The 27,210-nt window shown below is 45.7% G+C and overlaps 1 protein-coding gene and 1 non-coding gene across 2 annotated transcripts in view; both read right to left on the bottom strand.

Moving 5' to 3' along the window:
- Positions 1 to 23,392, bottom strand: part of ift172 (intraflagellar transport 172) — a 28,405-nt gene extending 5,013 nt beyond the window's left edge. The window contains exons 1-38 of the mRNA XM_036975844.2: positions 23,158 to 23,392; positions 22,076 to 22,219; positions 21,776 to 21,888; positions 21,629 to 21,668; positions 21,450 to 21,515; positions 21,253 to 21,332; positions 21,067 to 21,154; positions 20,690 to 20,904; positions 20,441 to 20,564; positions 20,177 to 20,272; positions 19,798 to 19,959; positions 19,277 to 19,330; positions 18,963 to 19,066; positions 18,488 to 18,573; positions 17,031 to 17,143; positions 16,511 to 16,678; positions 16,030 to 16,166; positions 15,084 to 15,191; positions 14,136 to 14,220; positions 13,545 to 13,637; positions 13,326 to 13,403; positions 12,934 to 13,182; positions 12,286 to 12,364; positions 11,957 to 12,077; positions 10,667 to 10,811; positions 10,338 to 10,427; positions 10,010 to 10,107; positions 9,175 to 9,310; positions 8,901 to 9,017; positions 7,594 to 7,736; positions 7,099 to 7,192; positions 6,784 to 6,848; positions 6,053 to 6,233; positions 3,570 to 3,679; positions 2,286 to 2,415; positions 1,986 to 2,084; positions 1,436 to 1,545; positions 612 to 675 (exon numbers count right to left, since the gene is read on the bottom strand). Of these exons, the coding sequence (XP_036831739.2) occupies positions 612 to 675; positions 1,436 to 1,545; positions 1,986 to 2,084; positions 2,286 to 2,415; positions 3,570 to 3,679; positions 6,053 to 6,233; positions 6,784 to 6,848; positions 7,099 to 7,192; positions 7,594 to 7,736; positions 8,901 to 9,017; positions 9,175 to 9,310; positions 10,010 to 10,107; positions 10,338 to 10,427; positions 10,667 to 10,811; positions 11,957 to 12,077; positions 12,286 to 12,364; positions 12,934 to 13,182; positions 13,326 to 13,403; positions 13,545 to 13,637; positions 14,136 to 14,220; positions 15,084 to 15,191; positions 16,030 to 16,166; positions 16,511 to 16,678; positions 17,031 to 17,143; positions 18,488 to 18,573; positions 18,963 to 19,066; positions 19,277 to 19,330; positions 19,798 to 19,959; positions 20,177 to 20,272; positions 20,441 to 20,564; positions 20,690 to 20,904; positions 21,067 to 21,154; positions 21,253 to 21,332; positions 21,450 to 21,515; positions 21,629 to 21,668; positions 21,776 to 21,888; positions 22,076 to 22,219; positions 23,158 to 23,196 (4,224 nt within the window). The 5' untranslated portion in view covers positions 23,197 to 23,392. The remainder of the gene's footprint in view (positions 1 to 611; positions 676 to 1,435; positions 1,546 to 1,985; positions 2,085 to 2,285; positions 2,416 to 3,569; positions 3,680 to 6,052; positions 6,234 to 6,783; positions 6,849 to 7,098; positions 7,193 to 7,593; positions 7,737 to 8,900; positions 9,018 to 9,174; positions 9,311 to 10,009; positions 10,108 to 10,337; positions 10,428 to 10,666; positions 10,812 to 11,956; positions 12,078 to 12,285; positions 12,365 to 12,933; positions 13,183 to 13,325; positions 13,404 to 13,544; positions 13,638 to 14,135; positions 14,221 to 15,083; positions 15,192 to 16,029; positions 16,167 to 16,510; positions 16,679 to 17,030; positions 17,144 to 18,487; positions 18,574 to 18,962; positions 19,067 to 19,276; positions 19,331 to 19,797; positions 19,960 to 20,176; positions 20,273 to 20,440; positions 20,565 to 20,689; positions 20,905 to 21,066; positions 21,155 to 21,252; positions 21,333 to 21,449; positions 21,516 to 21,628; positions 21,669 to 21,775; positions 21,889 to 22,075; positions 22,220 to 23,157) is intronic.
- Positions 23,393 to 23,550: 158 nt separating this feature from the next.
- trnaa-ugc (transfer RNA alanine (anticodon UGC)) lies at positions 23,551 to 23,622 on the bottom strand. Its single transcript has one exon. It is a non-coding gene; the product is annotated as a tRNA-Ala (tRNA).
- Between the last annotated feature and the right edge of the window lie 3,588 nt (positions 23,623 to 27,210).

The raw sequence follows: 27,210 nt of genomic DNA, 5'->3' as shown, positions 1-27,210 counted from the left end.
GAGAAGATCACCATTTAGTGGTTAAGAGTATATACTTATCGAGAAAAACTACTACAGAAGGACATTTGGTAGTTTTATAAGGTAATGGTATGAAGCCTTGTAATAGTCTGCTTTCTGAAACTTTGAAACACGTCTCAAAACCAGCCTGATGGTTACAAACACCCACATTATGAAGTCTTGGTGCATTATGTAGACAATCCGCACAGTCCCTCGAAATATGCCATTCTCTTTTCAGCAGGCAGACTTCCTTATTCAACTAGAGACGTCAGTGCTACTGAGCCACATTGATGTGGCAAAACAAAGAGAACAAGAACTGTGGATCCATTTAGTTATTCAGCTCTGATTTCTGAGTGGATGGAATATAGGCCACCATCTCAATGATCTCCTACCAACAGTAGGGGGGCAGAGCAGGACGAGGCAGGGAGAGTTGAGGAATTAGAGGTGGGCATACGCTGTGGCATGATAGGACGTCTTAACAGTACACCACCGCAAAAATCACAAGCTTATTCCTAAAAAACGGATATTGTAAGTTATACTGTACTTGCTAGGCACAACTGAGAAATCGGCTTATTATTTGCGATACGTATTATCGTTCAATTGTAGCTACTTACCGAATCTGCTTGGCCTTGGTTTTTCAAGTGTTCTTTGTATCGCTGGTCCACATAATCTTCAAACCTACACGAATATATTACGATTAAAAAAGGTATTTAACTTCATCTCAAAGCGCTTGAAAACAATCAAGAATCAAATAAAACAGCTACAGTATACGATAAGGACTATAATTTTCAGCCAGAGTTGAATGTTTTGAGTGTTTCAAGCCTCCAACAGACAGAGCCGTTAGGACAGACACACAATGTAGAAGGAAAGTAAATGATCCTCCGTTATGTAGGATGACTGTTCAGGAGCTGGAGTACACGGAAGCAATGCAACCATGTAATAGTCCCCCAGATAGACAAATCACTACACAAATGCACTGTACTAAAGCAGCATAATGAGACTGGCATCACAGTAATAAGTGGGAGCAAGCAGGGCTGTTGAGACACGGCTAAGTCAAGCATGACAACAGCCGTGTGAATTTCGCAATCACATTGTCTAATCGAATAGGCTTCAACAAAATGTACAATAAATAACTAAACCATTGTAAAGTTAGCTATTGTCATTCAGCCTGGATAAGATCCTAAATGACTATAATGTAACATTCAGAATAGATGAAACAGGAATCTCATCCCATTCATTAACTGGAGGTCTGGAGCTACCTCTGTCCTAGGCCTTGTGTTGTTTTCAAGAGGCAGCAACAGCTGACGGGTGCCTGTGAGGCCTCTGTGTGTTTTCTCTTTCTGTAGCCTAATGACAGATGAGGTATTCTAGCCGGCTAGGCTTGTTGTTAGGGGCGACCAGGCAGAGCCGTAGTGGTGGTCCTGGCCGACAGGCTCACCTTGGATCCAGCTCCTTGGCCACTCTCTTGGCTTTGTTCCATTCTTCTCCCTCAATGAATGCATCTATGGCTTCCTTAATGAGGTCCAGGTTGAGGTACAGCTCAGCCGCCTGAGGAAAATAAAACATTTGGCATCTCAAAAGATTTCTTGAAGGACGCCAGAGACGAGGCATAAAACATGGACGCCTTGGTTTGGGGAAGTCTTTTTTTCAATCAACACACTCGCACCAAAACCATCGCTTTCCGTTGGCAGAACGGCCTCCACACACACCTTTAGATTAATAAAAAGCTGTTTCTGAATGTAGTTTTGTCCAATAAATATTTGTATCAGCGACACAGGGGTCCTGTCTACAAAATCATTGGTTGGATACCTGTCTGCTACACTCAATACTAATATACTTTCTAAAAAGCATTTTTTCCAATAAAATTTCACATACCTGTTGACATACAGCAGCCTAAAACCATGCATTTACAAAATAACACTAAATAATCAATATCAAAAGCCTGTTAGTATTGAGGGATCAACAGCAGAAAGTTTGTGGGGACTTACAGCACTGTACTTCCTGAGCTGGGTGAGGCGAGGGCCCACAGAGTGGATGACATCCACAGCTCTCTCCTGGGTCAAGAACTTGATGGCCAACTCAGCAGCCTATGGGAGGTTACATACACAGGAAACAATGAGGCACTCCACTCTGGGTCACAGAAACACACAGGGAACATCACATGGCACGACAGTCATCCAAGGCCACAGATAGAGGCTTGTGTCATACACCAGTCGGTTTGTAAGGACAGCACGTGTGGGTTAGGTTATAGTGACATTCATTGCCAGTCGTGGAGTTCTTTTGTGCACCTTCATCCAGCACTTCTCCATAAGGGGCCCGTTGGTGGAGTCCTTGACCTTGAGGTAACACTCCACAGCCCGGGCGTACTCCCCAGACAGCTCCCATTCCTTGGCCTGCTCCACCATGCCTTCAACCCCTCTGCACACACACACAGAACACACACAGACACAGAACCTTGGCACTATGAATTAACTATAACTGAGCTGCATTGTTAAGCAACCGAGGGACCAGATGGATGTGTAGGGAATAACAGAGCTGGAATGAAAGACTAGGAAGCCCATTCTAAGAACAGAAATAAAACTGTACATGTCTGTTGATGTTAAAGTTAAGGAAGTATTCTAAGACACTACTGTGAAGGCAAATACAATACATTTTGCCCCCGGGGGCCACATTCGGTCTTCATCGAGGTCCGGATGGCTGCACTGAAAATGTGTTAAGTTTTCTCGCTGTCAAAACGTGCAAAAAATGGTCCTCTATCCATCTTTTTTTAATGCTCCCTGACTGTCTAGTTTTCACTTCAGTGATTATTAGCGAGCTGGACATTTTTCAGGAAACTGTATGAACGTAGGTCCATTATCATTTATACACCGTTTCGGTTTGGTTTTAGTCATTTTAAAGTATATTGAGTTTGTTTTCACCCCCCTATTGGACCCCCTTGTTGGCCGTCTCTTTGACACCCCTGCTCTACACAGTGCCCTGCACACAGACTTCCCCCATTAAAATCTTAGATCTCTCTTCCACTGCGCTACAAACCCAACCCTTGTGATGTTAAAGACAGAGACAAGAGTCAAAGTGAAAGGCAACATGTGTTAGAGAGTTCTGGCTCTCAACTGAGCATGACTGACAGTACAAGAGGGCCAAATTACTCTCAATTGGGGCCTGAACTGAAGACTGTGCAACATAAATGTCCTACCTTCCTTTTCCCCCCTGTCCTTTTGACATGCCTTTGATGTTTTCCCACAAGTCATTAAAAGCAGGGAAATGATGGTCGGAGACGGATAGAGGCGCTGCGTGTCTGCACTTTAATTAGCTGCTCATTATGGATTTAATTTAGGATAAAAAGCTGCCATGTTTTAATAACGCACCGACCCAATGTGCATCTAGATTAATAACAGACCACATCACAACAGTGTGTACATAGCCCTTTCTTTCTTCTCCTTCTCGTTTAACATGTAACATTGAGACACATTTTCTCTGCCTCTCCAAGACCACAAACCGAGTTATTAAAACGTTAAAATAACCAGGAACATGTGATGTAAAAAAACACAGGTGTTATTGTGTGTTTTGCTCACCGGGAGCCCTTCTTGGCAGCCTCCTTCTCGTACTCCTCTTGGAGGACGCTCAGTTTGTTGGGGAGGTACTCTTTACAGATCCGCATGGCATCACTCCACATCTCCACGTCCTAAGACAACAAAACAACAACACTCAAGTACCCGGGGGGCACCAAACTCTGCGAAGCACATCCAGCAAAACAACCAGTGTGAATTATGGAATGAAAACATTGCGGAGCGCAGTATTCTGTTTAACCTGTAGTGTTCTCTGTAAAGCTACCACCAGATAGCAGAACACAGGGAATGGTGAATTGACTTGATTATGAACCCTCTGATTGAAAAAAAAAACTCTAGAGTCGATGTCCGCGCCTCCACAGAAATGTTATTAACATAACACATTAATCCCCATAAAAATCTGTCAGTTTAAACTAGAGATATTTGTTTAGTTCCATTGGACGCTTCTCAATCCACCGTATCTGCCGATGTTGCACTTCCGCAGCTGTAGTGAAAGGTGACAAAGCTAGAGCGGTGTTTGTCAGACCATGAGACATCACGAAAATCGGTCTTCGCACAAAGTCGTCAGGTTGGCCTACAAACTATTATGACCCCTCTATAGAAAGACGAACACCATGGATTTCTCTGTTTTGCTCTACGAGCGTCTTGGGACGCGTCTGAAGTCGGTACAGCCGATCTACCAACTTCTGCCTGTAGCGTCCCAACACTTTGGGCTACACGCTAATATGACCTTCTGTGGAAAGGTGAGACTCTCCCAAACACGTACAGTGCCTTCAGAAAGTACTCAGAGCCCTGGACTTGTTCCACATTTTGTTACGTTACAGCCTTATTCTAAACGTTATTAAATTAAATCATCAATCTACACACAATACCCCATAATGATAAAGCGAAAAACAGGGTTTTAAATTTTTTTTAAAAAGGAAATATTACATTTACATAAGTATTCAGACCCTTTACTCAGTACTTTGTTGAAGCACCTTTGGCAGCGATTACAGCAGTCTTCTTGGCTATGACGCTACAGCTTGGCACACCAGTATTTGGGGAGTTTCTCCCATTCTTCTCTGCAGATCCTCTCAAGTTCAGTTAGAAGGCGTGCGTTGCTGCACAGCTATTTTCAGGTCTCTCCAGAGATGTTTGATTGTGTTCAAGTCCAGGTTCTGGCTGGGCCACTCAAAGACATTCAGAGACTTGTCCCGAAGCCACTAGTGCGTTGAGTTGCCTGTGTGCTTAGGGTCGTTGTCCTGTTGGAAGGTGAACCTTTGCCCCAGTCTGAGGTCTTGATCACTCTGGAGCAGGCTTTCATCGAGGATCTCTCTGTACTTTGCTCCGTTCATCTTTGTCTCAATCCTGAATTGTCTCCCAGTTCCTGCTGCTGAAAAACTGGATGGTGCCAGCCTTCCTCCAGACGTGATGCTCAATCTTGGTTTCATCAGACCAGAGAATCTTATTTCTCATGGTTTGAGAGTCTTAAGGTGCCATTTGGCAAACTCCAAGAAGGCTGTCATGTGCCTTTTACTGAGGAGTGGCTTCCGTCTGGCCACTCTACCATAAAGGCCTTGTTGGTGGAGTGCTGCAGAGATGGTTGTCCTTCTGGAAGGTTCTCCCATCTCCACAGAGGATCTCTGGAGCTCTGTCAGAGTGACCATCAGGTTCTTGGTCACCTCCCTGACCAAGGCCCTTCTCTCTCGATTGCTAAGTTTGGCCAGGCGGCCAACTCTAGGAAGAGTCTTGGTGGTTCTCAACTTCTTCCATTTAAGAATGATGGAGGCCACTGTGTTCTTGGGGACCTTCAATGCTGCAGAAATGTTTTGGTACCCTTCCCCAGATCTGTGCCTCGACACAATCCTGTCTTGGAGCTCTACGGACAATTCCTTCGACCTCATTACTTGTTTTTTGCTCTGACATGCACTGTCAACTGTTGGATCTTATAGACAGGTGTGTACCTTTCCAAATCATGTCCAATCAATTGAATGTATCACAGGTGGACTCCATGGGTACTGTATGTAAATTGCTGAGGAACTTTTTTTTATTTAATCCATTTTAGAATAAAGGTGTAATGTAACAAAATGTGGAAAAAGTCAAGGGTTCTGAATACTTCCCGAAGGCACTGTACATGTAGGTTGTTTTGCTCTAGGACGCCCACAGGTGTCTGAAGGTCCCCCGGTACCAGTAAAACATTTTTTTTTATGGAAGTCTATTTGGAGACTGTTTAGTAGAATGCATAAAAATGCATGTGTCGAGATCAAATATCGTAGTCAGGCAACATATGAGATGTGAGTAGGCAACTTCTCCTTCTGAAGTCAGAGATTTTCGCTCGCTTCAGCTCAAAACCAGCCACCATTGTTTGCAATACATTTTGTGGCGGTTTTTAAGTGGTTACAACAATTCAACAATCCTGGCAATATTTTCAGTTGAAACTTGCCGTTCCGTGTTCTAATATGCGTGATCGGAGCACGGTAACGCATATTGAGAAACACCCAGTCTCTTACTTTGTAGTACTTGATGGCCAGCTCTGGCCTCTGAGCCCTGAGGAGGAAGGCCTCAGCCTTCTGGAAGTCCTTCTGTTCGAAGCAGAACTTGGCCTGGCCCACCAGCACGTCTGATACACTGTCAGGGTCGTTGGCCTCCGCCACCCTCTGGGCTCCAACCCAGTCCTGGTTATGGACGTACCTGTAAGAGACACACCGGGCTGTGATTTAACCTCCCTCGTTTTGTTACAGGTTCAAGTTCAACGTTTTGTTTATCAGATTGCAGGCAGCAAACACTCTAATTAAAGGGCTCCAACTCCAGTTTATATTAGCCAGACGATATGCCACTAAAAACACTAATGTTGTGATCTTCCAGTAGCCCTGTCATACTGTAGGTCTGTCTACAGTATAGAGTACAGTTCTCTCCCACCCTATACACCCCCACCCCTCTCCAGGAAGCAGACATCAAACAGTCTCGGTGACAGGGCTCCAGTTCCTCTGCTACCTGTGTGAGAGTTGAGCTCCCCTCCAACCAAACCTGTCTGCCTGCACCATCACATCATCTCACACTCACTTAATAGGTGGTCTATAACCAATGTACAGAGAAGTGAGGGGAAGTTCTGAAGGGGAAGAGGCAAGAGCTGTGCTGGCACCAGCGCTCCTTTTGAAGTCGACTCAGGAAGGCTTGAAGCTTTGACTTCTGTAGGGGACACATGCCAACGCCACAAGAGAAAAGCTCCTGATACACTTACATCAACACTGCCTCTTTTGGCTTCCCCGCTTTGATGAACTCCGACTCGGCTTCGGCGAACTTGCCCTTGAAAAATGAAACATCACGGCTCAGTGCTCGGTGGTGGAGGGATTAATAATGCATGCGTGACATTTAATGGCTGGAGAAGGGAGAAACACTGCGCTCAGACCCAAATTTGGGCAGGCAACGGAGTAAATATTTTTGAATCTTTGAGACGATGCAAGCTGCAGAGTAACCTTGAATGACAATGAGTGTGTGACTGGGATTGAGAGGAGGAGTTGGAAGTGGTGTGTGTGTGTGTGTATATATATGTTACCTCATCCTCCAGCATCATGGCGTTTTTCAGGTGGATCTCAGGGATCTTGTTCTTGGTGGAGAGACGAGCCAGCTCAAAGGCAAAGTCAAAGGCACTGGGAGGAGGACAAGAGAAGGGTCAAAACCAGTTCCCTAGTCAAGGTCACAGAGGTACAGCAGCTTCATCAATACTGAGTCCTAGGAACGAATGGGGAAGGTCTTAAACAGCTTATGCCTATAGTATTCAATGCTTCAGACTATGAGTAAAACACCACAATAAAAGCGAAAATAAAGACATTTTCAAATTCTGTGTTGCTGAACATTTCAGGCTATTGCATAGGCTTCATACTGAGTCAATCAGAGAACAAATACATCCGATACTTCCAAGTACCTCCCAGTGATGGACACTTGACTACAGGGACATTCCTAATCACCTCTTAAACATGAAAGGAATATTGAAGAGCATGGGGTTCCAGGCAGTACAGTAAAGTGCAGTCCAGTGCATCGATCTGCTCACCAGTTGTCTGCTGCAAAGTCGATGGCGGTCTCCAACAGACCGAACTTGTTGAGCAGTTTGACGGCAGCCTCCCCTCCCAGACTCTTGGCCCACAGGTAGGCCACCTGCTTGTGGGCACTGGCTCCCCCGTGGCTCTTCGCCACCTGCCACACACGTAGGAGGGGAAGAGGATTAGGAACAACAGATTCATACGCCCGAAGCTCCCACCATCAACCGCCTCACGTGTCGCTCACTGCACATGCTGAGAGCAGGGAGCGAGCCAAATAGGGGAGAGACAGAGGAGAGAAACTGTGAGAGAGGAGATCGCTGTAGAGAGAGCAAGATGAATGGCATTTTTGTAGTGAAGCTCTTAATAAATGGATGTGCAACTGAGTGTTAATTAAAGAGGGTGTGTGTTTATACTGAGTGTACAAAACATTAGGAACTTTTAGGAGCTCTTTCCATGACATAGATTGACCAGGTGAAAGCTATGATGCCTTATTGATGTCACCTGTTATATCCACTTCCATCAGTGTAGATGAAGGGGAGGAGACGGGTTAAATAAGGATGTTTAAGCCTTGAGACAATTGAGACATGGATTGTGTATGTGTGCCAATCAGCGTGAATAGGCAAGGCCAAATATTTAAGTGCCATTGAACACAGGTATGGTAGTAGGTGCCAGGCGCACCAGTTTGAGCGTTTCAAGAACTGCAATGCTGCTGGGTTTTTCAAGTTCAACAGTGTCCCATGTGTTTAAAGAGCGGTCCACCACCCAAAGGACATCCAGCCAACTTAACACAACTGTCGGAAGCATTGGAGTCAACATGGGCCAGCATCCCTGTGGAACACTTTCGACACCTTGTCGAGTCCATGCTCCGATGAATTGAGGCTGTTCTGAGGAGAAAAAGGGGTGCAACTCACTTTTAGGAAGGCGTTCCTAAGTTTTTGTACACTCAGTGTATGTGCCTCTATAGTATAGTGGAGGGCCAGAAAGGAGGAAGCCGAAGTAGCAGAGTTGCAGCCAGGTGGTGATGTTTTTACAGAGAGTGTTAGGAGGCCTGTAAGCAGTGAGAGGTATTGCAGTGTAACACGTTCATCCTGTGCTGCTGTGTTCGCACAGACCACTGTCCTCGATACGGCATTACAGGCCAAGCCAGGGGCGTCATAATCACACTGTCACACTGTCCTGCTGTTCACAGACACTCACTATCTCAGGGACTCTCAGCGAGAGACGAAAGTCAACTTGTGATGTGGGCTAGAGCACGACCGATATATCGTTACACACACACAAAAAAACATATCGGTCAGGCTCTAACGTGGACACGTACCCTGTATGCCTCCTCCCACATGTCGTTGACACGGTACATGTTGACTGCACCCTTCCACTCCTGGCCCTCCATATAGTGGTACTCCGCTTCTGAAAACCTAGACTCTGTCTCCAACTCCTGGAACAAATATTAGACAACGCAGACTCAGTAACCTGACAAACTATTTATCCTGGCTAATCTAAACCACATCGAGTCCCTCTCATAAGATATTTTTCAAATTGATACCAATATGATATTTATGTTTTTTCTTTCGACAGCGCCCCCTATCTCCGACCTTGGCCAGGTGCAGGTGAGTCTCAGACAGCAGGTCTGGGTGATGTTTGGCCACCAGTCGAATCACGTCGTCAAACATCTTGTTCTTCTTATACATGGTGATGGCCAGGTCCGGCTCCTCCACTGTCGCAAACAGCCTGCGAATATTCCAGTCACACACACAGTTGATTGCATTGCTCTGCACTAAAATGGAGTCATTCTTAATCTCTGATTACATTAACCGCAAATTAAGCACGAGCAGAAAATATAACTTCTCATCACAAAATGAAGTTGCCCTTTGCTGATGATGAATTCTGCTCCACATTTGTCACAGTAGCGATCAATAAAATAGACAGGTATTGGGATGACACAGAGTTGGGGGCACGTGGTGACACACTGTCTTTGTGGCAGGCTGGCAGCGTGTGAGGGAGATGACTCTGTCTAATATGGAAAGGCACAGGCTCCTTTAGAGGGCGAGAGGGGTTGTTCAGTTAGGTGTAATGATTATGTTTCAGACACAACGCAGCCAGGGCACCTTATTAAAGTCCAATTTGCTACCAATGCACAGCAATTGAACACTTTTGTTTGTCAATTTGTTGCAGTAGAACCTTGACCTGAACTGCAACAGACAATGTTCTGGATAAAGTGACTGTTAAATCAGGCCCCTGTAGCCCAATGTCAGCAAACTTTGCCCGTGATAAAATCCATAATTAATTTGGCAGCAGGGTTTTGGTCGATACGGGTTGAAAACAGAGGAGGGTAATGAATGATAGAGGATGGAGAGAGAAAGAGAGAGAGAGAGGAAAAGAAGAAGAGTGGGGAGGAAGAGATGAGGTAGAAAGAAAGAGAGAGGTTACCTTTCTGCCTCCTTGTATTTCCCCTCTCCCTCCAGGTCCTGGGCTCGGCTGATGTACAGAGTCGACACGTCCTCTGGGGTCATACATTTCGCTGCCAGCTAGGACACAATGTGTGTGAGTGTGCATGGACACCGTACCAAGCGTCACTTTAACTCACTGTGATTGTCATTCCAATTCACTGTGCATAACATCCCACTTTAAAAGAACACACAGGCCTGTCACAACTAAACACAGAAAGCACAGAAGTGTATCCTGTTACAATCAACTTCCTGCCATTTTAAGCTGGGCGAGCCAGATGATAAGACGGGACATTGAGGAGGATGCATACCTTATGAGCCTGCTCCCACCTCCCAGCCACCGTGTACATATCGATGGCATCTTTGATGTGGTCTCCCTTCACAAACAGGGGCTCTGCAACCTGGGTTCGCACAGAGAGAGAGAGAGAGACATACTGTACATTCCTTTCTGTGGATTCCAGCTCTCAAAGTAAGTAATGCATCAATACTTCAATTAATTTATGCAAACATGCAGCACAGAGGCAGCAGGGAGTCAGGTCTGGAATAAGCAGGCATCGCCAGCTGCCACGTTGCAAGGCCCCTGACTCATCAGAACAGCCGGAATAAGGCTGCGTTTCTCTCCTTCCCTCCCTCCTCTTACCTCGTACTCCTGGATGGAGGCGTAGTACTGGGCTATCTTCAGGTAGTACTTCCCTCCTGACCGGTCTTCCTGTAACTCCAGGATATGGACCGCCTTCTTCCACTGGCGAGCCCCTATGGCAGCCTCGATGGCCTTCGAGGAACAACTACGATAGTGAGGAGAAGAGGGGGGTAGAGGAGAGGAGAAGAGATGGGATAGAGGAGAGGAGAAGAGGGGGGTAGAGGAGAGGAGAAGAGAGGGTAGAGGAGAGGAGAAGAGGGGGTAGAGGAGAGGAGAAGAGGGGGGTAGAGGAGAGGAGAAGAGGGGGGTAGAGGAGAGGAGAAGAGGGGGATAGGGGAGAGGAGAAGAGGGGGATAGGGGAGAGGAGAAGAGGGGGATAGAGGAGAGGAGAAGAGGGGGTAGAGGAGAGGAGAAGAGGGAGGTAGAGGAGAGGAGAAGAGGGGGGTAGAGGAGAGGAGAAGAGGGGGATAGAGGAGAAGAGAAGAGGGGGATAGAGGAGAGGAGAAGAGGGGGTAGAGGAGTGGAGAAGAGGGGGGTAGAGGAGTGGAGAAGAGGGGGGTAGAGGAGAGGAGAAGAGGGGGGTAGAGGAAAGGAGAATAGGGGGGTAGAGGAAAGGAGAATAGGGGGGTAGAGGAGAGGAGAAGAGGGGGTAGAGGAGAGGAGAAGAGGGGGGTAGAGGAAAGGAGAATAGGGGGGTAGAGGAGAGGAGAAGAGGGGGGTAGAGGAGAGGGCGAGAGGAGGCGTTTGCACCATCAAAGGACATAGAACTAATCAAAGAATACAATACAAAGCAACTTTATTCATCCACTTGGAACAACTAATAGGCTATGTCCAGCCCAACCAGGGAGCAATTAAGACTAGAATGGCAATTAAGACTCAATGTTACAATCCTGTCAAACCACTTTTATTGGTTATTTCTTCAGTTGATTCCTGTGTTGATTCCCAGCAGTAAGTGATTAGTAGGGGATGGAGCTTTAGAGAGGCCCATTATGCCAGTCAGTCAGACCACCACAGTATTACCAGAGGGCCAGCCATCCAATGAGCATCCAGTGTGCTATCTAAAGCAGCCTGCCCTCGGGACTGGAGCCCTGCGCTGCCTAATGAACAACACCTCCATTTGATTACACAGGAAATGAATCATTCACTTCACAATAAACAAACCCCTCACACCACCTCCTCCTGCCTCCCAACTCCTTTCATCTCTATCCGTCACTCCATCACTCCCTCTACACCTCTCTTCCTCCCTCCCTCCTTGTAGTACGTGATGGGCAGACAGCAGCGCTGACTCACCCAGCCTCTATATAGTGGTTGATGGCGGCGTCCAGTTGTTTCTGCTGGACCAGGTAATCTCCCCAGGCCTCCTCCAGTTTCACCACGTCAGCCGGGAAGGCAACACGAGCCAGTTCCACAGCTCCGCTCAGGGAAAGACGTCTCAGTTACATTAACGTCAATACAGTTCACAATGTATTCTCCAAACTCATATCCAACTCAGTCAACAGCATAATGACTGGGCTATTAATGAAATAACTAATACATACTGTATGAATGGTCTCGTCCTAACCACTACACACTGGCGATATTCATTCTTATATTCGCCCTCAGTGCTGTGTCAGGCCTACCTTTCCTGAAGGCGTTACCCTTGCGGTAGCAGTCCAGAGCCCTCTGGTTGTTCCTGATCTTCTCAAACAGATCTCCTGCCTGATCATGGGAGAGAGGAAGTTACTTAGTTCAACTCAACTTCCTCCCTCTCATTAAGTCACTTACAGCGCCTCTGGTCCATAACCAGATGGTTCAAGAGCAGAAAGAGAAAGAAACAGAGAGAGAGCAAGAGAAAAAGAGCAGACCGAGAGAAAAACAGAAGGCCGACTAACATCCTCCCAGACACATCCTTTATTAAAACAGACATACACTTTCCCTGACATCGGTTCTGAGGAGAGGAGTCATCCACCACAGAGACACAGGCAGGAAACAAAGGTTCACGCTGTACACAGAGACACTGAGCTAGAACACATCTGTCTCTCTCTGCACCAACTTCACCTGCCTTACCAGAGACAAACCAACTACACACAAATCTCATTGCGAGACAATCACTCCGAGTCGCTCTGGGCCTCTCCATCAGGAGCGCATGTCGGGATCTAAGCAACCTTTCACCTCATTCCATTAAGACTTTTACTCTGTCGCTGGACACGATACTCGTCTTGAAGAAGCCTCGTGTAACGACAGCCGCCGAGTTCGCAGTGTGATTTTGCAGCAGTCATGACACCCACCCTCTCATAGAACTCTCCCTTGATGAGGGCAGCCGCGATCCTGTTGATGACGTCAGAGTTGGTGACCAGCTCCTCGCGGCTCATAGCCAATCGGGCGGCCTTGGCCGGTAGGCCCGCCTTGAGGTAGAGGTTGATGGCGCCCGTGAAGTCCTCCTCCCCCTCCTTGACTTCGCCGGCCTTCTCATCCTGGTTGGTCTCCATCAGCCACTGGTAGTAGCTGTGACGCAGGTTGTCCAGCTCTGGGTGGCCCTGGGAAGACACTCCTTCAATAAGGGCTATGTTGCACAGTTTCATGGGGGAAAATCTCTGTTATTATTATTCCTTTTTTTGCAGATAGCTGATAAAATAACAATGCCGTGTGCGGGTAGTACAGTCTCTCAGTGTTCGTTTACCTTGGACTCAGCCACAGCGATGCAGTCGTCCCACATGTGAAGCTCCTGATACATCTCCATCACCTCATCAATGGCATTCTACAGAGCGGTCACACAACACATCGACACACATCCCGGTGAGACTGGGGAGGCTCTTCATGCTTTCCCTACAGACCAAACGCTTCACTGAGTTGTATAGTGTTAGACAGACATTCCAACATTCAAGTTACACCCTCCTACCTGCTCCATATAGTACATCTCAGCCAGTTTGTAGTTCTTGTCCAGCATGGCGAGGCGTGCTTTGACTTGGTAGAACTCGGTACCATCACCACCCTGGAGATTAGACAAGGCAAGTGTCACATAAGACCAACTTCAACATGGATCTGAAAGGCTACAGGGAATGGCATGTCCTTTCTATCAGACTGGGGCAGGCCGCCCTGCATTCAACAATGGTAAACAGGTGCTGGGGGTGCGTGTGTGGGCATGCATGGTGTGATTAGCATTAATGGAGTTTAATAGCCCAGTGGAGCAGAGTGATGTAATGGATGGATTGACTGGCCTGGCCAGTCAGGGAGCAGCTGTGCTGGCAGGGGTGCCAATGTGTCCATGCTCCAGGGGGCAGAGAGACCCACACAGGGGCCCCAACAGACACCCAGGGCTGAGCCCCGTGGCCCCAGATGGGACACCTGGATTGGATTGCCTCCAACCCAGGGCCTGGATGACGATGGACCCAAACTAGAGCCTCCAACACTACTCAGTATATCTACTGCCAGTTATGAAGGGAGGTGTGGACTGGCGAAGCATGACAGACCAACACACTACAGTACGTACGTATTCCTTTGAGACTTGGTCAGCGATGTTGTTAGTTTGGTTCAGAAAGCGAGCTTTGGAGACATCCCCCAAGGCAGCGAAGCACCTAAAAAACACACAAGACAACTTAAGGCACACTGAGGGTGCAGCAAAAACAAATGTGTACAGACAAAAAACTTGACATAACCTCTAAAACAAACACCAAGGGCGTTCTATCGACAGCCTTCAGCCATGCTACAGCGCCAGGGGTGAACATTTCAACGGATTTCCAACTTAGGCCGCCTGTATCACCAGCTTTCGGGGAAGTTGCATCACACTAATAAGCTGCGTTCGCAATCAAAAGAGGAGCATCTCTTTTTAGCTACCTACCCTCCTTCATTTACATTCTCCTCTGCAGACAAAACCTTTTTTTTCCCCCCCTCTGCATGATTTATGTAAATCAACCCCCATACATCAGGAACGGCCGCTGCGTTACTGATGCCATGCTACAGTCAAATCTAACTTTCACCCTGCAGAAAAAGCGAGAGACAAAGAAGAAGAAAATAAGAAATCACAAAAGCTTAAGTAAGCACCACCAGAGTAAGTTAAGTGAGTCCTATTGAGAGAGATATAGCTTTTTCTAGCCAGGGACACATCTTTCAACGTGACAGAGTACTCTCAGTTCTGGGTGAACTGCTTAGCGCTGTACTATTTCTCCCCCCCCCCCCCCCCCCAGTCACGTACGCATAGCTCAGATAAAAACACTGAGGAGGGAGGAGGCTGCTCCGGGCTAAACGTCTTCACGGGAGGCGAGTCACTTTTCACAAGTTAAAACGAAGAGAGAGCGAGAGAAAGGATTGTATTAGAAGATAAGCCTAACGGTGCTGTTGTTTAGGTTTTACCGAGCCCCCTTGGGGACACGCACAACGACATGAGTGTATGTTGAGGCATGAGTGACGCAGTATGCGTGTGGTCCCCCGTTGTGCTGACCTCTCTGCGATGTGGAGCTGGCGGGCCTCCAGAGACAGTTTGCTCAGAGTTTTCCACATGGCCTCCGTCTCCGAGGACATCTCCAGAGTCTCCAGGAACGCTGTAGCTCTGAGGGAACACACACACACACACACACACACACACACGTGAGTCACACAGCAGGACCATCCACAGGGACAGCTCACAGCAGGAGAGAGCAACAAAGTGTAACTAGAAAAAACAGATTCAACAGAAAAACAACCCTCTTTTTTGCAGCTATAGGGTGACAGTTTGAACATTTTTCCGCCTAAGCATTTTTTCGGTCCAAACAGCGTACAATTGAATTTTCGGGATTTAAAAATGTTTCAGTGTAAACTTAAACAACTAAATATGTACATATACAAAGTATGTAGAAAATATATATATATATATTTGTATAATATAATCTTTGAGAACTAACAATCACCAAAATAAAAGCTACATAGTCAGGGAGAATTTAAGATTCCCAAAACAATGAATATAGCAGTATTCATTTTGTGAGTATGTCTGAGCAAAATAACACAGTATTAGCCATTAGACCAAATTAATAGAATTCATTGTATGAAATGTTCTGAAATGCACACATTTCTCTACAGTGTCAAGGTGGCTGAATTTCTACAAAATTCAGCCGCTCAGAAAGGGGTCGACAGCACCCATTGCCACGACCCCACCACCTAAGCCCCTCTTTGAAGAAGAAAAGTGGCAGTTGTCAAAAATAGACTACATGCACTTCAAATAGGCGGCATTGAGTGTGGAATGCAGACCAAAATAGTTGCATTCTAAACCCACATGAATTCCACCCTGGATGTTGCACAATTAGGGATCTTATCAAAAAACCAATTCAGCAACTAGAATTGTAATACATTGTAAGCTGCCACTTTTGTGCATTCCGAAAGACCCACTGCATTCTTACAAGGTAGATACTAACCTATAATAGTCGCCATCGTCAATAGCTGTTCCAAACTCGATAAGGCCCTCGTCCAAGGTGTAGGACACAGTGTTGACCCCCTCAGTCACAATCACCTCTGTCTTACCATTGGACCTCTCCAGATCCACCACATCCCCCTGTGGAAAACAGAGAGGCCAAATCAGCCCTATTCTCAGCCCTTATAGTTCTACCTGCTAGGAGATAATTACACTGTGTGCCTTTCACTGCACTCAGAGACTTAATCAAAGGTTCGTCAAGACAGAGGAGGACAATAAGAACACAGGCATTACTAAATGAATGTTTCTGAGCGGCTGGGGGGTGAAAAAGAAGAGCGACACACAGTTGGTCACATTGGGTATTAAACTTCAAGGTCTATAAACAGAAAGTAGTCAGCTCAGTAGTTCAGCCACACGGTGACTAACGTTAGCCCTGCCAGTAGCATATGAGCTGGCCGGACCCCCCCCCCTGCGCCTGCCCTCACCCTGAGGGGGAACATGGTGGCTCTCTCTGGGCTGTCGATGTTGTACCACACACACAGGTTTCCTCTGTTCTGGCTCACCACCACGTCACTGCCAGGAACCCACTGCACGTAGGAGCAGAAGCTCAACACTGTGGTCTTAACACTGCTCTCTATGTCATACAGGTGGAGCTGAGGGAGAGAGAGAGAGAGAGAGAGAGAGAGAGAGAGAGAGAGAGAGAGAGAGAAGAGTTAGAGGATTAGGCAGTGATGCAAGGAATCACATGAAGCAGGTCTGTTACTCAAATAAACTCAAATCCGAGCAGTAATGCACCTTTCAAAACCAGAATTTCAGCTCTACTGGGTCCTCGACAACAAATTCTAAACCATAGCGAAACATCTGAGTACAATGAGTCACTTTTCAGTCAAAAGCTCCCAAAGGGATTCCCAATTAAAATGCTTGGCATCCTTTGCCCAGGGCGAGCACATCAAACAGGCATAGCTCTAGGCAGCCCGCTACTTTGAGCTGCTGCTGCTGCCTCACCCGCAGCTTCTTGTCCCTGAAGAGTAGCTTGCGCCCCGTCTCATTGAGCTCCAGCCAGTCAATCTTGGAGTCGTGGTTGATGGTTCCCAGGTTGTATCCGCCGGCCAGATCCACTGTGAGTGGGAGGGAGAGAGATTACCTGAGCTGTGCCTCGAGGTCGTAGCAGCAATCAATGACTGGTGGCATCGAGAGACCGAGAAGGAAAACATTCTCAACTCCAGAGTTTGTACTACTAGGTGGTGTATCGTGTTTAAAGCCACATTATATATCTATATATCTGCTAGAGACAAGAGATAAAACGGTATGTTGTAAGTGAGGGGCCTACAGAACAAAGCCATGATGCAATATGAATATGTCAGTGTTCACAGTAGTATACATCCACTCTGACAAACATCTATGATTCTCTAATGGATCATGTGACAGAGAGGTCTGGCATCGCTTCTCCTTTTATTCTGTAATCAAGCTTCTGAGAAGCTAAAAAAGCATTTTCCAATTTACACTTTCAGAGCGAGGGAGGGAAGGAAAGAGGGAGGGAGGGGAGAAGCGACAAAAAAAAAAGAGAAACTGCTCCTGTCATTCAAAGGGGAGAAATAAATTGGATGGAGGTTGTTTCTCATTTTCACCACCTGAACAAAAAAACTGTTCGGCAGCGACAGAAGGACATGCCTGGACTTAATTAGCACAGGAAGTGGACAGGGCTTGGGCAGATGGCGCTCAGCTCAGCCCTGCACAGCGGCGGGGTCTGGGCTTGGGCCGTGCTTTAGACTCTACACCGCCGCCCACCACCCCGCCCACCATGGGGTCAGCGCCTAATTGAAAGGCCCGTTATCTGGAAGCGGCATATGCCTGTTTGTCTCAGCATCATTCTCTACTGGCCCTCACAGGCGCTAGCGTCTTAAGTTGCCCCAGGGGAGAGAGGGGAGGAGTGGGGTCTGAGAGGGATGGGGTGGGCCCGCTAAAATCAAACAGTCGTTTACCTAATCAATACCTAGCAACGTGGGGACCAAGTCGCTCGGAGCAGCGCCTGCCTGCCTTTACATGAATGGGTATCATCCATCACAAAAAGGGCAGGTCAGCGTCTTTGTGTGTTAGACTCTCTTTATCTGCAAATAAGAATGGATGGGAGGGCTGGAACTTGGCCTTGGAGTGAAGGTGACTGACACTTTTAGTTAAAATATTTAGCAATTACTTCACACTGTCACTCTGGATGCAAATTCCTTCACTAGATAGTAATAGCCTAGATAAAAACACGACACAATTTTACATTTCTGGAAAAACTAAAGGCCTGAGAATAAAAGCTGTAGTCAACAAGCACCAGAGTCATGACCTTGGCTTGACCTTGACCAGAAGACAACCCTTCTGCAGCACAGAAGTCATGTCTTCGTGTCCTCGGTTCACCATCTCAAGGAGCAAACACTCTGCATCACACATATTCAGGACATGACACACACACTTACCAATGGCAATGGTCTTGATGTCAATCAGGTAAGCTAACTTTTTGTTGCCTTCAACCCCCCTCTGTTTCCTCTCATTGAGACGAACACTAGAGATGCAGACACGGTGTGGGGTAGACATATACGTAAGCAGAGGGGGAATGTTAAAACTGAACATCCAAACATTAGCACAGAAATATCTCCAATCTGACAATCTTGACAGCCTGAATACATTAGGATGGATTTGTAATGACTAACTTTGTGCACTGAAAACGGACTTGACAGCTGCATGCAAAACGCTTGCCCTTCTCATGCATTCAAAGTATACCCGACTGTCATGTACAAACAAAAGCTCAACACTACCACCTAGTGGCCATTCTTCACATAAGAGTAGAAGACAAGCAAAAAATGTCTCAGTGACGTTAGAAAATGCAACTGCTTTCTATAATATAATATGCTATAAATATATGCATTACGAGGAGAATGAGTGAAAGCCAACCTGATTAGATGTGGGTTCATGAACTCAGTTCTCACTGATCCCAGGATGTCGTTGCTGCCGTACTCCACCAGCGTCAGCTCCCCAGCGTTGAAAATCATACACACCTGACACAACACATCACAGTCAGCAGCTGGCTCCCTAACATTAGGAGAGAATTCGGAATTCCTATGTTCAAGAAGCAATGACAGGTAGTTAACAGGGACATGACGTGTATTTTATTATTCATAAGTTGGGATTGCAGAACCTGAAAACTCTTCACTACAGCACATTAACTGCAGACAAAGCTAAACAGGGACAGAAGAATGGAATCGTACCGTTTCATTTTCAAAGAAGAATTTTTCATTCCCCCCGGAGCCTTGCCATGCAACCTGAAAAAAGAACGGCAGAGGGGTCTTTGTTTACCCGGGGCGAAGTGCGGTGGGCGTCACTTCCTGCTTTACACTACATCACACACACATACATACTGCAGCCTGTTATCGCGTATGTCTGTCATTTCCGACAGCAGCACTCCAGCTCCAGTGAAGGCTCTTTGAAAATGCTCCGTTAAACAGGGATTAGCACACCGAACCGTGACAGCCCTTGAACTTTTAAAACAAGTCCTTGGAACTTCTAATAGAGCAATTTGTTTCTCACTGTGCCACAGACAATATGGAAGAATATTCACACAGAGGAGGGGACGGTGGGCCATAAAAAAAACATCTCTTGCACTCAGTGTCTTGATTCTTCCAACGGCTCACTTCAAATTCGAGTCTGTATACCACACACATGAGCAGGTAGAGAAAGAATTACCTGAACTAGCAGAGTAAAGGATTCGTGAATGGCCAGACCATCATACCTCACTGAGCTTGTTGGAGGCCAGGTCCCCCAGTAGCAGGGTATCAGAAGTGTGGCCCACCAGATAGCGGTCCTTCCCCATGATCTTCACCTCGTCTATCTCATAGCCGTAATGGGACTTCAGCACCACCCGCATCCCTGTAGACAGGTTCTTTACAATCACCTGGAGACACATTGTTCAGTTAGTAAGTCAGAGCCTCAAACCCGCAAGGAAATAAGTCACAAATAACTGTTGGGAGGGTGGTGTGATGATAAGTGAAGCTCAATACAACCATGTCTCTGAGCCACAACTCAAGGACTCAAGTTGAACATTCCCCGTCAGATTAACTGCAGTGCCCCGCTATCGTTCTGAACTGAAGGAGGTGAATACCACAACGTACCTGACTCAGTCCCACATAAGTAATCTCAAATTTGTTCTTGTAGATGCTCCTCCGTAGGCAGCAGTCAAACTGTTCCACTCCCCCACACAGTGTACCCTGAACACAGGGATTGACAAAAACATGTTTATGAAGCTGTCACAAAAGTTAGAATTGCGAAAAGCTGTGAAAGGCAACGTGTAGTCTACTTTCTACAGTACTGGGAGCTAAATCAAGTATTTCATTACTGTTGCGAACAGGTGTGTTCGTTCATGTATGGTTACTCACTGCACAGAGGCGTGAGCCATCCTTCTTCCAGGCCAAGGCAGTGATGGTGTACAGGTTTGGAATCTCTTTAGGGGAGGCTTCGTCCCATGCACCTTTCCGAGGACCCCAGTTGAAGACTCTCAATCTGAAATTATATAATTTGAACAAAACAGTTTATCACTCAGAACTTCCTGCTTCCATGCAATGTAAGATAAGTTTGTAATATCATGCTTATTACTTGTATACTGATGTATCAAAATGAAGACTGACCGGTCATAGCTGCCGATGACCACAGACTGTCCACTGGGACTGGTGGCAGCCACAGTGAACTCTTTCTCCGAGCGGTCTCGGCTGTAGTCAAAAGTCTGCTGGATGTGACCCTCCCTGCCATAGGCCACTATCTTCTTGTCACATCCAGCCACTATGATGCTATTGGTGCCCCATGCCAAGGCATATGGTGGGCAAGGGTGGGTCAACAATTTGCCCTGTAAAAAGATTGGAGAGACATGCATCAACGCATCTACCTGATAAGATGTTGTTTTTTTTAACAGTGAAATGTGAGAGCAAAAGGTTTGACCCAAGGAGTACTTTGAGAAAATTCCCAGGGACACATTGAAATGATTTAATGTCAGTATTGGGTACAGTACCTGAGATTCTCCTGAGCCTTCGTCATCAAAGAAATATCTTACAACAGTCCCGTCTGCATGGCCTGAGAGCATGCCCTTCCCAGAAACACTAGCAGACAGAGAGGAGTACAGCATTCGAGCTACAACATCAGACTATAACTTTGAATGAGAGGGTTTAAAGAAAGAAAAAGAAAGAAAGGCACATACTTTGATGTCAATGAGACAACATAGGAATCTGTTCCGTAGACCGTAGATGACTTGTTTGTTTTTGTGTTGGCAAGGCGAACCTGGGAGGAAGCAAACAAAACTTATCAAGATCCAACACAATGTTCTGAAAACTCATAGTACTTCCTGTAATTGAAAATACTGGCAGTAAAAAAACATTGATTGTGTAAATGACTTACCTTTCCCTCCGCTAATCCAAAAACGATAGCGTGTTCTGCTGGCCATAGCAAACAAGTCAAAGCACTCTGAAACACAATGAGATTGGTTTTAAATTGACTGTTGTTTGTATTTTGGTAAATAACTCAAAAGAGAGCTTGAACATAGTTCTATCTCATCCCAGAAATGTGTGATTACTTACTGTCTGTACAAATTTGTTGCAGATGACCTTTTTCTCACCCCTGTGAGAAATAAAGAAGAAACATCACACTTGAGACAAAGAGATGGTAGAGAGGGCCATCTGTGAATCCAAACCTAGCCTAAATACAAATACCAGAAGCATTCTTACCATTCCTCTCCGATTTTGTAGACATAGATTATGTTATCAGTTTGGGCAATGGCAATTTTTGTGGAGTCAGGAGAAAATGCCATGGCCTTGACAACATAGCTCTTCTTTCCATACTGCAAGACGATACATATCACAAGAACATTATCACTCTATCGAAAATCCAGATTCAGTTGCAAGCTGTGTGTGAGTGTTTCTGGGAAAAGCTTCCGGTATCAAACTGGTCAGACAAAAGGTTGTGTGTACACCATTGATGAGAGGATTACATGATAGTCAAACTTGACTACTGAGATGCCTACTAACCTTAGAGTCTGCAGGCTTAGTAGAGAACTTATCCCTTTTCTCTCCTTGCTCATCGTACAGTAAGACCACTCTGTCCACAGTGCATACAGCAAATTTGCTATTATTCGGTGCCCATGTCATACAAGTCACTTTTGCAGCTCCCTCCTGTGGTAAAGGGACAACAAATTGGATACCATGTCAGTATAGTTACTTCGCACGGGTAACTAGCTGTAGCCTCAGTGAACCTGGCAGTGTTTTTCGTCAATCCTGCCTCTGGACACACACCAAAAAGTCTACACACACACCAAAAAGTCTACACACCCTGACCTCTAGGACCTTCAGTTGAAGAAAAAAATGGACATAAGTTAGCTAACGTTAGTAAAAAGTTATCTAGCTAGTTAAGGACACTTGCTGAGGCTTGCTAGATATCTATCAATCAATCAATCAATCAAATGTATTTATCAAGGCCTTTTTACATCAGCAGATGTCACAAAGTGCTATACAGAAACTCAGCCTAAAACCCCAAACAGCAAGCAATGCAGACGCACAAAGACATTGTTCATCTGGATATCGCCACATGAAACCGAATCTCATCGGGATGCAGTTGTATACATTTCACATCTGCATTACTCTGGATTATTGACGCTGGTGAAGAAACCTATGCTGTTCCCTTTTAAGGTGGGAATTGAATAAGTAACTGTGCCTAAGTGACAGTATACTTTGCACCACGTGTGCCATCAGACCATCCGAAAGACATGACCAGGTTGAGAAAAGTGCTGTGAGATGAAGGGACAGATAACAGCAATAGCCTAGGTTGGAGACCTAAAGGGCACTAAGTGTGGAGATTTCTGTTTAGTGTGATGCAGGAAAATAAGAGACTGCTATCCTGTAATACTGACTTTCAATGTGGGGCTGGTGGCAGCAATATATACATTTACGGTGAAGCTGGAGGTAGAAAATTCAGTACATAACACATCGAGGTATACTAGGGCTAGCTAGCAGCAAGCTAACGTCAGTCATCAAAGCATTCTAGTTTGTTAGCTAACGTTAGCTGAGGTGGTTAACGTTACTAGCTAATGTAGTAATAAAATGGCCGAGCTTACTTGGGGCGTTAAAAGCGTCTTCAGATGCTTTAGTTGCATGGTTGAAATCTATACTAATCTATGTAACTGATGTAATGTGTAGTCTTTATAATATAATCCCGAAGTTACTGCTGTTTACGTTAGCTAACGTTAGAATTGGTTATGTTGATAATGGAGGCAGACATTTTTCAAAACATCCGTTCACCCTGGTTACAGTTGTCTGGCACGTATGTGGGCGTGTTACCCAAAAACGTCTGACGACAGCACGCACGAAAGTATGCAGAGCTTGGATATATATATATTTTACATTTTAACTATAAAATATTTGTAAATATAATAACAGCTAGCAAAGCTAGCTTTACATCGAAACGCATCAAATAGAACAGTGCTATTAAAATGCAAAAGAAACTACATTGGAGATGCCGGGGATTGAACCCGGGGCCTCATACATGCAAAGCATGCGCTCTACCACTGAGCTACATCCCCATTCTAACGCTTAACCTCTGAAAAGCTGATATGATATCGCTATAGGCTGTTCAGTTTCATGTGTTAAGAAGCTGGTTGGGTTGTGTATTGGAGGACGCATGACATTCAACCTTCGTCTCTCCCAAGCCCGTACGGGAGTTGTAGCAATGAGACAAGTGGATACCACGAAATTGGGGAGAAAAAGGGGTAAAATTAAAATAATAATAATAATAATAAAAAAATGAAAAAAATATGGGAGGGAAAGGGAGCGATTGTTGTTCAATTTGAGGAGTAATGGGGTTGAAGAGACAGGATTAAGTGAACTGCTGGGAAAATCTTCAGGGGATGTTGTATTTATTTCAGTGGCGATTTTAGCATGTATATCCTGGTGCGGCAAACAAAAAACAAGAACATTGTAGATGCATGCCAGCAATTCCACTACACAACACTAAACAATACATTAATTGCACTATAATGGTGACAAACGGTGCTCAACAGCAGTCGCAACACCTTACAACTGCTACACCTCCACACATCAGTGTAGCCTTGTCTGGCACTGAAACAGTTAATTCAGCCTCATTTACTGCCTTTGAAAAAAACAGCTGGTATGGCTGACTTTCTTAAACAAATGTGGTTTCTACTGACAATTGAGATGTACAAACGATGCCATAAGGGAACGACGAGTGGATAAGAGGCAATCCGTAATTTCGAAGGACGGACTTGGTCAATACAACTATTTATTCAACACTTTTGAAATGTACAGCAACAGAATTCAGAATATGGACAGTTCTTACAATTTTCTCCCTGTACACCAAGTCAGAACAGTAGGATAAATAAAGGGGGCATATAAGCAGACATTGAAAGCTCTTACAATATTTGATGATTACATTTCTCTAAAACAGGCTATAGGCTACATGTGCACTACCAAGTCAGAACAGTAGGCGAAAGTAGGGGAAACGGGGACAAATTATTAGGTTGAGGCACATGGGCTACTAACAGCTTACTACACAACATACACTTAATATTACTTTCTTAGCTACCATATACATATCTCCCTGGTATATTACATCATTTAGGCAGCAGCATACAATACATTTTTGTACTCACCTTGTTGTTCCTTGGACTTCACAGATAATGAGGATATCTTATTCGTCTGCCTGTTTTCAAACATCTTACAAGGTAAGCTTCGATTTGGTCTGTGTTTGAGATATAGCTACATGGGGGGCATCAAATTATTCCTTAGGTTGTTAGGAACCACACTTGACACCACTTACTAAAACATCTGCCCATTTCTAGTTGTTAGGTCTATCAAACCCATTTTTTCCCTGGTATTGTTCACATGTTGTGGAAGCCATTTGATGTGTTTCCAGCTCTAGTCAGCAATAATTCACTTATAGCTTGTCAATGAAAGATGACTTTCAAAATAAAAATAAAAGTTATTTTGTGTGTGCTTGAGCTTGTTTATTCTGAACTATATACTGTAACTCCTATCTTCTGATCATTTCCTCATAATCTTCCAGATGTCATCTTTCCAAATATATCAAGTTCTTGCATGTCAGAATCATATAATTACACATGAATAGCAGTTACTTTTGGGTATGCCTATTTAGGTGGAAATCTACATTTTGCCATTACATTTAAGAGGATATATTATCAAACGGCAATTGAACTGTGAGAAATCACCTGCTGTGTGTAGAGACCAGCGGTCCCGGTTGCTGTCAGCTGGAATGTTGTCATTAATGCATTGTTTGAGTGGTTGACAAGATGCATTCTGGTCGGCGGCCAGTCACCACAAACCGTGTCGCTTGCAAAACTGCTTGCGTTTTTCTGCCCACCACCCTATTCCCATTGAAGTCTATGAGACCTCTTTGCCACTTACCGCAGCCTGTCTGTAAGAACCTTAAGTGTTGTGGTGTTCTGTTTTTTTGCTACCGTTTTTCCCAGTTGTGTAATGCTGTCCTCCTGCTTATTCTAGGGTTCAGACTGAATGCAGTGGTAAACGTGCTGGTCATAATTGACAGCAGCAATATACATTTACATAAATTAGGCATGGCGGAATTCCTTGTTTTGAGTCTTTGTGTTTCTCTCATTCTGCTGGAGTTTACCTAGTATTTCATAATAAAAATACCTTACACATCCAGTTGTTTCTCCATTTGTAACTCACCCACCTATCAGGTATCAAGGTAAGACCCAGATGCAGACCGTGTCGAAGTAACAATGTTTATTACAGCAACAGGCGCAAAGGTACAGGACAGCAGGCTCAGGTCAGGCAGATGTCAGTAATTAAGAGGTGGGGCAAAGGTACAGGATGGCAGGCAGGCTCAGGGGCAGGCAGAGTGGTCAGACAGGTGGGTACAGGGTCAGGACAGGCAAGGGTCAAAAACCAGGAGGCTGAGAAAAGAGAGACTGGGGAAAAAGCAGGAGCTTACACAAAAACGCTGGTTGACTTGACAAACTGGCAAGTGAGGCTGACCGTAACCCCGAGCTTCTCCAAAAAGGCCCTCCAAACTCGTGAAGTGAATTGGGGGCCACGGTCGGAGATGATGTCCTCGGGAAGGCCATAATTCCAGAAGACCTGCTGGAAGAGTGCCTCAGCAACCTGGAGAGCAGTGGGGAGACCAGGAAGAGGGATTAATCGACATGACTTTGAAAATCTATCCACTACCACCAGAATGGTGGTGAAACCATCAAGAGGTGGGAAGATCGGTTACAAAGTCAGTGATAGATGTGACCAAGGTCAATGATGTGACCAAGCGGCAGGAGCTTCCCTGCTGGAGCATTCCGGGGGGACTTAGTTTGAGCACATACGGAATAGCAGTTCTATAGGACTCTCAACCGACGTGGCTCCACAGGGGACAGGGAAGCAGGTCTTCCGGGCATTCAGATGACCAGTCTGTGATTTTCATCCTCAACCATGAGATTGTAGGGTTATGGTGTTGGATCCAAGGGAGGCCGAGGATGATTTTGTGAACTGATGCACTTGAAGAAGGAGATGCTCTCCTGGTGATTGTACTCCATGGTGAAAGTGAGTGGTTGAGTGATGTGTGTGATGGTCCCAGATCTTAATGGCCGACAATCGAAACCTTGAACCGTAAAAGGAGAGGAGAGCAGGTAGATGGTAATGTTTAGGGAGGAGGCAAGGGTCTGATCCATAAAGTTCTCTGCAGCGCCGGAATCCACTAAAGTTGTATACACAGTGCATGAGGGACAGTCAGCCAGAGTGAAGGACACCAAAAAGAGTCTAGCATGAAGAGCTGAATCTGGAATACTCACTCCTGATCCAGGGGATGAAACATCACGTGACTGTCCCTCTGCTCTAGTGGATCCCGGATTCTGACATACTTGTGTGGGCAAGGAGGGCTGATCCCGAGTACTCGCCGAAGGAGGGAGAGAAGCCGGCATATGGCCATCGCAATGAGTGCGTCCCGGGTCAGGTTGTTGTCCCGACATTCCAGTTCCCTCTGGACATTCTCACGCAGACCTCTTCGGATTAGTGTGCAAAGCGGATCATTTCATTCACTGGAAGCTGCTACTGTCCGGAAGGTGAGCGCATACTCAACAGCCGTCTGATTCCCCTGCTGTAGCTGAAGCAGACGCTGACCCCCCTCT

Source organism: Oncorhynchus mykiss, chromosome 4 (assembly GCF_057628025.1).
Source record: "Oncorhynchus mykiss isolate SJ-2025 chromosome 4, ASM5762802v1, whole genome shotgun sequence".
NCBI classification, from domain to species: Eukaryota; Metazoa; Chordata; class Actinopteri; order Salmoniformes; family Salmonidae; genus Oncorhynchus; species Oncorhynchus mykiss.
Note: the sequence above shows the minus strand (reverse complement) of the source record. Positions and strands in the feature narration are given on the sequence as shown.